Source organism: Lithobates pipiens, unplaced genomic scaffold (assembly GCF_037356315.1).
Source record: "Lithobates pipiens isolate NorthernLeopardFrog02 unplaced genomic scaffold, aLitPip1_a1.2 Scaffold_16, whole genome shotgun sequence".
Lineage (NCBI taxonomy): Eukaryota > Metazoa > Chordata > Amphibia > Anura > Ranidae > Lithobates > Lithobates pipiens.
Genome location: NW_027507748.1, coordinates 222,510,707 through 222,520,115, shown reverse-complemented (window position 1 = coordinate 222,520,115; position 9,409 = coordinate 222,510,707). Strand labels below are relative to the sequence as shown.

General features: G+C 37.6%; 1 protein-coding gene across 3 annotated transcripts; it reads right to left on the bottom strand.

Moving 5' to 3' along the window:
• Positions 1-232: 232 nt before the first annotated feature.
• Positions 233-9,172, bottom strand: ELF3 (E74 like ETS transcription factor 3). 3 transcript variants are annotated; one of them, XM_077481109.1, is made up of 10 exons: positions 9,039-9,172; positions 8,614-8,781; positions 7,322-7,552; positions 6,418-6,468; positions 6,252-6,329; positions 5,746-5,832; positions 5,569-5,649; positions 4,284-4,394; positions 2,370-2,565; positions 233-1,709 (listed from the first exon to the last, which is right to left on the bottom strand). In XM_077481109.1, exons 2-10 carry the CDS (start codon positions 8,774-8,776, stop codon positions 1,595-1,597), a joined length of 1,113 nt encoding a protein of 370 aa, XP_077337235.1. In that variant the 5' UTR covers positions 8,777-8,781; positions 9,039-9,172; the 3' UTR covers positions 233-1,594. The 3 variants fall into 3 exon arrangements, with proteins under 3 accessions (XP_077337235.1, XP_077337236.1, XP_077337237.1); XM_077481110.1 differs by having other exon boundaries at positions 2,370-2,562; XM_077481111.1 differs by having other exon boundaries at positions 5,569-5,646.
• Between the last annotated feature and the right edge of the window lie 237 nt (positions 9,173-9,409).

Sequence of the window (9,409 nt, the reverse complement as noted above, 5' to 3'; positions counted from 1 at the left end):
TTGATATTTGAAAAATGTTGCATGCACTGTACATACCTATTATAACTACAACGGGAAAATGTTAAAATTAAACAGAATGCCTTTAATACAGATATGTCTCATACCCTGTCTTTCAGTAACATTCATCCAGTTTTCTTCCAATTTAAATGTTTTCTAATTGGCAAATGTGTACTCAATAGACTGCAAGTAATGGATTCCCAGAAAGAAAAAAAGTTTGGAGCGGGCACCATGATACTTCAACTTTTGTATGTTTTTTTTAATTTCATACTTTTATTTGTTTCTTTATACAAATTCCTAACTGATAATATTTAACATATATACAATTGATCTTTAAAAAAAAAAAATGTATATTACAATGTACACTTAAAAATGTCTTCATATAAAAAATATAATATATACACAAATGACAGTCCAGCTGAATTATTAGAAGAATACAAAAATACATCAAAATAGTCAATAGGATAAGTGCTTAGGGAAAGTTATAATCTATCTAAAAGGCAATATTTACAAGAAATGTATATATATTATCTGTACATATAGCACTAACATTATCATGCCTTTATTAAGGCTACAACTACCTTTCTAGAACTGCAATACTTCTACAAAATGATGTTTGCTTAACACTGCAGTGTTATTTAATCAATAAGGAAAACAGATCTACAGATATAGACCATATAGACATACAGCCAAATTTGTAGATTAGGCTTGAAACCAGGATCTGATTTTCCTTCAAATTCATTAAATACTGGTGAATCTTAAAGTGGAAGTAAACTCCCCTATCGTTTTCAGCCAAGGAAGCTGCCATCTTTGCCTCTGTTTAATCTTCAACTGCTATGGTGCTGCATATGTGATTCGTTATGACACCAGCCATTGGATGGTTTGATAGTTTGGCTGAGAGTAGAGCCAATGTGCAGTTAGCATTCCCGGCATGCCTTTTTTTTTTAACTGTTTAAATCGATGGATTTGCTTCCACTTTAATTGGGTCGGTGGTTGATGCGCCATACACAAACTATTTGTTTTCAGACTGGGTCTAAAACAATCCAATCTGAAATTCATGCTCTACACAGGTAGCTTTTCAGAGTCTACAACCTGAAAAGCTTGCCTTGGCAATATATTTTTTCAAAAATCACTTCATTTCTACCTTTCAGGTAAAAAAACAAAAAAAAAACAAAACAAAAAAAAAAAAACAGATCATCATCAAAACAAGACAAATATTCAGAAAAATCTATGAATAGCTCTGCTGAAGCAAAAGGTTGGTTAGCTAATGACTTAATCCCTCAAAAGGGATATCGTACCATGGTAGTACTCAGCCCACACGCACGTTAGGCTGTGTGTACTTTAGCAACCAGTTGCTCTAACAATTCACAATAACTACAGCAAAGAAACTGAAAGCCTTTTCAATGGTAAAGAATATATCACATACAAAAATAAAACCGGTTTACAACAACCTACAGAAGCTAAAATATCAGCTTAATTTTTTGGCACCGTAATAATGATGCTACATCAATGTCCTTAGAAAAAAGGTTGAGGTCTGACGTAAACATGCACAGTGGAAGAATATCCGCACTATGTACTTGTATCTTCCATTCTGCATTTAACATCCTTGGGACACTTTGTCACTCAACTGCCATCCAGTGGAGTTCTTCCCAAATTTATATACCAATCTGCGACCATCTACACGCTCTAGGATTCCCCGTTTATAGTAGTATCTGTGAAAAGAAGAATAATGACTTAATATATTTAAATTAAAGGGCGATTAGCTAAATTTCAAGAGTATATATTTTTGCATTATCTTGAGATTCCTAAAGTTGTAACCGTTTGGTGGAAGCTATTGTTTCTTTATCCATTTGCTTTCCTGATAAATTGGTTTTATCATTACATATACATATATATTATTATTAGTATCAAGGCCCCTCTTACCCTGTGCCTATTTAATAAATATTACACTATACATCCAATTTAAATTCTTTCATTCTAGGTATATTTTACAAGCATCCACCCCTGAAGAACGATCTGGGTCTCACGAAACCCGTTGGGTACACTAGATGCCTGTGTTATATGATTGCTATTACGTTTATGTACCACTATTTATATGTATCCCTTATGAATTGGCATTTGTTGGTGACATCAATGAATGCATTATTGCTACTTGAATACATTTTTATACTGTATTTACTACTGCTATGTTTATTGGCTAAACTGTGCTCACCGCACCCAAAGTCCCAGGGCAAATTTTTTGTTTTGTTACCATTACATATACTCTATCATTTTCCAAAACTCTGGAACTTTTACTTAAGCTGTTTATTGTAAATTTTGCATTTTATTATGTTATAGCAGGGTATAGATGATTCTTTCCAAGTGATACTAACCTCATGGCTCGACTAAGTTTCTCATATGTCATACTGGCATTCTTCTTCTTTTGTCCCCACAGTTGGGCCACTGCCTCGGAACGAAGGAATTTGAAGACCCCTTCAGTTCTATCTTCCCATTTCAAAAGGCCATCATTCAAATCTTGGTTCAGCAATATATCCCGAATAAACTCCCAGAGGTGTGTACCACGTGCTGCTAGGAAAGAAGATTAGAAAATTATTCAACTGCAAAATACAGTCAATGGTTTCTAATGCAAAAATTTGCTTTGTATGGTAGAGCTGTTCTTAAGAAAAGTGAAGCCGTTGTCTATAACATTTAGGTTGATATTTTCCAGTGCTTGTTGGAAAAAGATTAAAGTAGAATTATAGGCAACATTTTTATTTTCAAGTAAGGGGGGGGTTTATAATCCTTGACAGACTTTTCGCCAACTGCATTCCATTGGGGAGCTTTCCCTTCACTTCCTGTCCCATAGCCATACAGGAAGTGAGAGGAAATTCCTACAAATTAAGAGAATTCCTTGGGGACACCCAGATCACCAGAACTAGTGCCCCCATTCTAAGATTTTCTCTCTTTTTCTGGGAACAACCCAACATTTTGTATTTTCTTTTATTTTTAATGATCATGGTGAACAAATGGAGAAGGTGAATCTCCTTAATAGGGGTGCAGACAGCAATAAAAACCTAACTATTTGACTAATCCCTCTCCACTGTACCCAAAAGTAAAAAGTATAGGCAAAAATTAAAAAGATAAAGTTGCATAGTCAGTAAGTAAAGAGGTGGTAAAGGCTTAAGGGTTTTTACCTTCATGCATGAAGGTAAAAAATCTTCTGTGTGCAGCAGCCCACCCAAGCCCCCTTAATACTTACCTGAGCCCCATCTCAATCCAGTGATATGCACAAGAGGCTCAGCTGTCATGGGACTCCTTCTCTTCATTGGCTGAGACAGCAGCAGGCATCACTGGCTCCCACTGCTGTCAATCACAGCTAGTGAGCCAATGAGGAGAGAGTGAGGGGCAAGACCAAGTTGCAGCTCTGTGTGTCTTACAGACGCATAGAGCAGGGCTTGGGAGTGAGCATGTACCAGTGCCCCAATAGCAAGTGGATTTCTATTGGGGGGCACTGGTCAAGGGGGAGAAGCCGGGATCGGGCTGCTCTGTGTAAAACCATTGCACAGAGCAGGCAAGTATGATATGTTTGTTTTGTTTTTTTGTTATTTTGTTTAAAAGTCAAACTTTTAATACCACTTTAAAACTGCTGAAAGCAGTTAAAAAAATTGGAGTGTGTAATATCACTTTAAATCTAATTTGATGTTTTGGGCAACAGCCATTAAAGCGGGAGTCCGCCGTTTTTTTTTTTTAAAAAGCCAGCAGCTACAAATACTGCAGCTGCTGACTTTTAAAATAATGACACTTACCGGCCCAGCATGCCCGCGATGTCGGCACCCGAAGCAGATCTCTCGATCGTCTCTCGGGTGCTGCCGCCACCATCTTGGGTATGGGAATCAGAAAGTGGAGCTGGGCGGCTTCATTTCCCGGTTCCCTACTGCGCATGCGCGAGTCGCGCTGCGCAATAAGGATGGTCCCCGCTGTCTCTGGGATCCGTGTGTTTCCCAGCAGGCAGCGGGGGACCTTCGGAAAGGGGCGTAGATTCTGCGGAAAGGGGCGTACCTTCTGCAGAATCTACACCGGAAGTGGGTGCAGATACCTGTACTGTACAGGTATCTGCACCCCCCTCCCCCCTGAAAGGTGCCAATTGTGGCGCCGGAGGGGGGGAGGGTTCCAATGAGCGGAAGCTCCACTTTAGGGTGGACCTCTGCTTTAAATCATTTTTTCTAGTTCTATTTTTTTTTTTAAACATATCTTTTAATATATATGTTGTAAATAACTTTATGTTGTGAATACTATTTTATACTCACAGTGCTTGTTCTTCTTTGACTCCAGGATGTCTCTGCAGTCAGAGGCCAACTTTCTAGGTCTTCCCCGCCTTCTCTTGTTTGGTGTGACATCATTTTTGTTTGAGAACACATCTGAATGAGAGACAAAAACAATCACGTTTATTATAATAAAACAGCAGAGCACACTAAATAACCTTGTATGCATTTTTCTACTTATAAAATTAATCTGCACTAACAATTTCACTTAGTCCCCCCCGCAAAGTTCCACAAAGACCACCCCTGAAAGGGCCTGTTGATCCGAATAGTAAAGTACAACTAATGCAGCTTAATGTAATGGTGTGGCACTGTGCCTGTTTGCACTACAGCAAGATAAAAAAAAAAAAAAATGCATTGGGGGTGGCTATTAGCATCATCACTATTAGTTCACAAGCCTGTAGCATGTCAATCAACAGCAGACCAAACTTAGTCCTATCCACTGCTTCCTGGATTGACAGCACTACCGGTACCTCTGCTGCTAAAACCATCCCACTGAGCTGCAATGCTTAGGAAGAGGAGCATGTCAGGAGGATTTGGCTCAGTCAGAGAAGGTCAATTAAATATTATTTATTTCATGAGGCTTGTGCATCACACAGTAACTAGATGTGGTATTGTTTAGACTGTCATATAGGAATCTTTAGTTGTACATCTGCTACCTGAATAGTCAGTCATTGATCCCGGATGGGGGTCAAGTTGACCATTCTGACTTATTGGCAGAGGCCATGTGAAGCATGACTGTCACCTTCACCCTTTATAGAAACATTGCTTGTATGCAATATATAAAAAAAAAAAAATTGAATATTATATCTTGAAGAAGGGATGTTGCTGTTACAATATCACTTGTCAAGATTATTTATTGTAAAAAATATTCCACAACACAATGGAAAGTATAGTAGGCCAAAGGGGCATGTGGGTACTAGAATCATAAAATTTAGGACTATTCTTTTCTTCCATGCATTCTCTCTGTAAACGAAACCAGATATCGTTATCTCATCGCGCCAACACCTTAGTGTCATTGACCTATGTCCTCCAGTGCTCATACTATACAAAATAAGGTGATATCAGTTATCACATTTTTCATAGAAGGAAGTATCTTCAGAAAAACTCAACCTGATGACCGAAGGTTGTGACAATGAGGAAGTAATTCATTCTCATGCAACTTCTGTTTTTTTTTTTTTCTATTTGCATATTAGATTTTTTTTGGCATAAAAATATTGTCAAATACATTTTTTTTTTTTTATGTTTTTATCTATGTACAATATTCTCTCACCTCTTTTCAAATGACTTTTGATATCCAGATCACTTCCTGCTGAAGAATCTCCAGCTTGTGGGCTATATGGCACTGTCCCTGCTAAAGAAAAAAATGGAGGTCATTGACCGGAAAACAACCCCCTTTAGGTTCTATCAATAAAACTGTATTATGTTCTTCAGTCAGTGATATGCTTACCAGATGCACAGGATTCAGGGCTTGCTGGAGAGATCGGATCAGAGTAATAACCTGCATCTATTGTCCTTTCAGCGTAAGGATCATAATCTGAAACAATAGACAAGAAGTCAACATTTTGCTTTTCAATGCTTTGTGCATATCTATTCTTTTATTAGAGTTGTTGATTGTCTCTTATTAGCTAAGGATGTCCTATATGATACATAAAATTAAACTGTCCCATATATTGATTAGGCAATCTCCAAATACAGGAGTGCACAACTCCTACAAATTTTTGTTGATATTTAAAGGTACACTTATTTCTTATTTTTTCCAAGCTATGTGCCAGCGTCCCATGAAATCCCCAACCTCACTCTTTTGGAATGTTGTCATCTCTGTACAGAATACATGCATATCAAATACAGCTGCTTTTTACAATATCCCACACCCACTAGCTCTTTTATGGCTTTTCTCAGGCAAATCATATAGCCCCCTTAACACCTCTAATTGTAATTCTAAAGGTTCCATACCCATTTCCTTCTTGATTACATGCTGCAGATCTTCATTTCGGATTAAGTCACAGATCAGATCCCACTGAAATGGATCGCCTATAAAAAATTTGAAAAATCATCAACTAAAAGAAAACAAAAACACAAAATGCTAAAAGAATAAAGCAAAATGAAAATGAAGAATTACCATTTAATTCATAATCGGTGATTTCAGTATTCACTGTTGGAGGAGTTTGCCCTGTAGAAACAAAAATTTTGGCACAGTTATATTGAGTAGCAACTTCACACATGAGAATACACTTTTTTTTTGTGCAATTTATTTATAATATAAACCATGAGCCTTTAAGTGTTATATACTAAGGACAATTTTAAATCCGATCTATACACATTAGAGAAATCTAAGCACTTCCAACATCTCATGGTTTCTGCTATGAGTGGCTTCTGGAGTTGACATTGAGGCAAAGGCAGCATATCAGTGGCTCTACCTAAATAATGACCACTTGAACTTTATTGGGGCAATAGTCACATGATCAGTTGTCAGAGGAAGCTGGACCATGAAAGACAGCTACTGTTTAATTAAACATTCTTGCCATTTTGTTTGTTTTAGACTATGGACATAGGTACAGTGTTATATAGTATTAATGTGTTGCAAGTTCTGGTAGTCTCAAATGGATAGATAGATAGCTAGATAGATAGATAGATAGATAGATAGATAGATAGATAGATAGATAGATAGATAGATAGAGCGCGTTTAGTGTACTTTCTCTGTCTGTGCATTTTCACTTTTATTATTGTTACAATAAAAAGGTCATATCAGTACTGGGACTAGGTCATCCAGTGCCCAGGGCAAAGAGGCCAAACTGTAACACCCCCCCCCCCCCCATTTATGATGTGCAACCTTAGGGGCATCCTACCTCCAGCATGCACTTGCTTGTCAAACTCACTGCTGCTGTCACTACTCCTGACAGCCTTGTAACAGAAGAAAGGTGTCCCCATCCCTACAGTAAACAATTGCAAGCAGGGCAGCTGCCCCTCCCACCCACCCCTAGGTCATATCATGTATGGTTTACTAATTTTGGCTGAGTACTTACATTCTTTAAGCTGGCTCAAATGATCATAAAGTTTGTCTCCAAGTCCCCCAAACATCGTCCTCATATCTTGCCTGCTGAGTTGGCAAAGACGTTGCCCATCCATGTCACATTGTTTCAGATCTATAGTGCTGGCATCCCATTTGTTCCTCTCTATGCTGTAACTGAACCAGTCTAACACTTGTTCTCTGGTCCACAGGTTTGGCATGTTCTGAGCCCACCCACATAGGTCCACTGCAAAATAATAAAAAAATAAAAATAAAAATTTCCATTCTTTTTCTATGAAAACACAAATAAGAACCTTGATTTCCTAAAGGATTTGAGAATCTCCACACAATAGATTGTGAGAATATTCACTACAATTGTCCAATCATGTAAAAACCCAAAAAACGCTGCTCACATATTTCATCTGCACATGATTGGATAATTGAAGTAAACATTTACAGTTTGTTGAGTTTATTGTGTGAAAATTCTCTGCTCCTTTAAGAAATCAGCCAAACATATAGTATAAAATGCAGTGATGTAAAGTGCCCATGGGCCATATTGATTCAAAAGGCGAGTAATGAACCTGTGTACACTTTAAATATAAATATGATTAGATGCTTTAATTGAATGCCGGATCAGTTTTCACATTAGTAAATTTGACATGGATCACTTCACTTAATTAAAATTCATTACATTTCACATTTTATTGATAAGACTTATTGTGACATTGTGTGGCTAGAGGCTTCAGACAACTGACACCATTATTAGCCTACTTAAGATAATTATTAGATAATTCAGTGCATAAGAAATAATAATAATAATATTTATAATAATAATAAATACACACTGGCAGTGTTAATTGAGGATGTCATGCATAAATATGCATCTTCATAATGCAAACTAGTGGGATATACCTGCCCCCCATGTCATACGACATGATAGAATAACATAAAAGCAGGGGTAAGGACAATTAGAAGATGTTTGCACATCGGGTGTGGCTCATGGTCTTCCCAGATTTACAACTACCTCCGGTTTCCATAGAAGAGCACAGCCCACGCTATGCAAACTCAATGATATGCGGCAGAGGACACTCTACAAAATCATCTTGTGAAAACCGTGCCGAACTTTAGCACTTGCAAGGCTTCCTGCTTGCTTAATCTCACAATTAAAATGTATGTTTTTGAATAATGTAAACCATTTTTGAAAAAAAACGTATATACATAAACACACACGCTCATATTTATATTTTTGTGTCTATATCTTTGCAACAGATGCTTGTATATTGTTGTATATAGTATTTTTTTTTTTACCTGCTAGTTCACTGCTCGGCTCCGGAATGGCAAAAGTAAGGAACTTGTCATTATCCAGGCTTGATAAAAGGCCAGAAGGCACAGGATGAGCTTGGATTGGTGGATATAACGTTGTAATGTAGTTTGTAAGGATACTGCTCATGTCACATGTTGCTCCCGCCATTGTCCCTAAAGTATAACACATTAAACACTCAGTCTAACGCAAAACATAGTCTTTTTTTTTCTTTGCAGAAAACAGACAGTAGAAATATCTTTGCTCACCAAGTAGTATGAAAAACACATTCTACAATGCTTTGTTTAAATAAAAAAGTGTAATAAGCCTAAATTCAGCATACTGACAATGTAAAGAACGGCTCATTTAATTTAAAGAAGCCATAGTATATTGGAGAAGACCTCACTTAAATACAAGGTGAAGGTTAACATACCTGGGCAGGTTTGCAGGATCGAACAATCTCCAAGACAACTTTGTAAAGCAAGTACGAGAGCGAAACTGACTTATATACACCCAACCCATGAAACCTGATTCCACCAGCCATGTACAGACTAAAGAATGGGACTTTCCCCAGGTGCATGATGTGAGTTCAGAGACCGCCTAGAAATTTGCATAGCAATCGTTGTCCAAACCTGGCCGAGGTGAAAAGGCACAGGTGGTTTAATCATTGCCAGAGGCGACAGATGTATAAACACGCCAATGTTTGCTATGCTACATCCAAGCTTTAGCTATGACATTTACTACTGCAGCTCCTACCCACAACCATTAAACGCCAACGACTTCAGTGGAACTAGATGTTTATTT

Bases quoted from the DNA above. Each gene is read 5' to 3' on its own strand.
- ELF3 (XM_077481109.1), bottom strand. From the start codon at position 8,776: ATGGCGGGAGCAACATGTGACATGAGCAGTATCCTTACAAACTACATT. The intron at 4,395-5,568 runs GTGAGAGAATAT...TCTCTCATTCAG, and splicing joins CAAAAGTCATTTGAAAAGAG to ATGTGTTCTCAAACAAAAAT. The intron at 2,566-4,283 runs GTGAGTATAAAA...CTTCTTTCCTAG, and splicing joins GTCAAAGAAGAACAAGCACT to CAGCACGTGGTACACACCTC.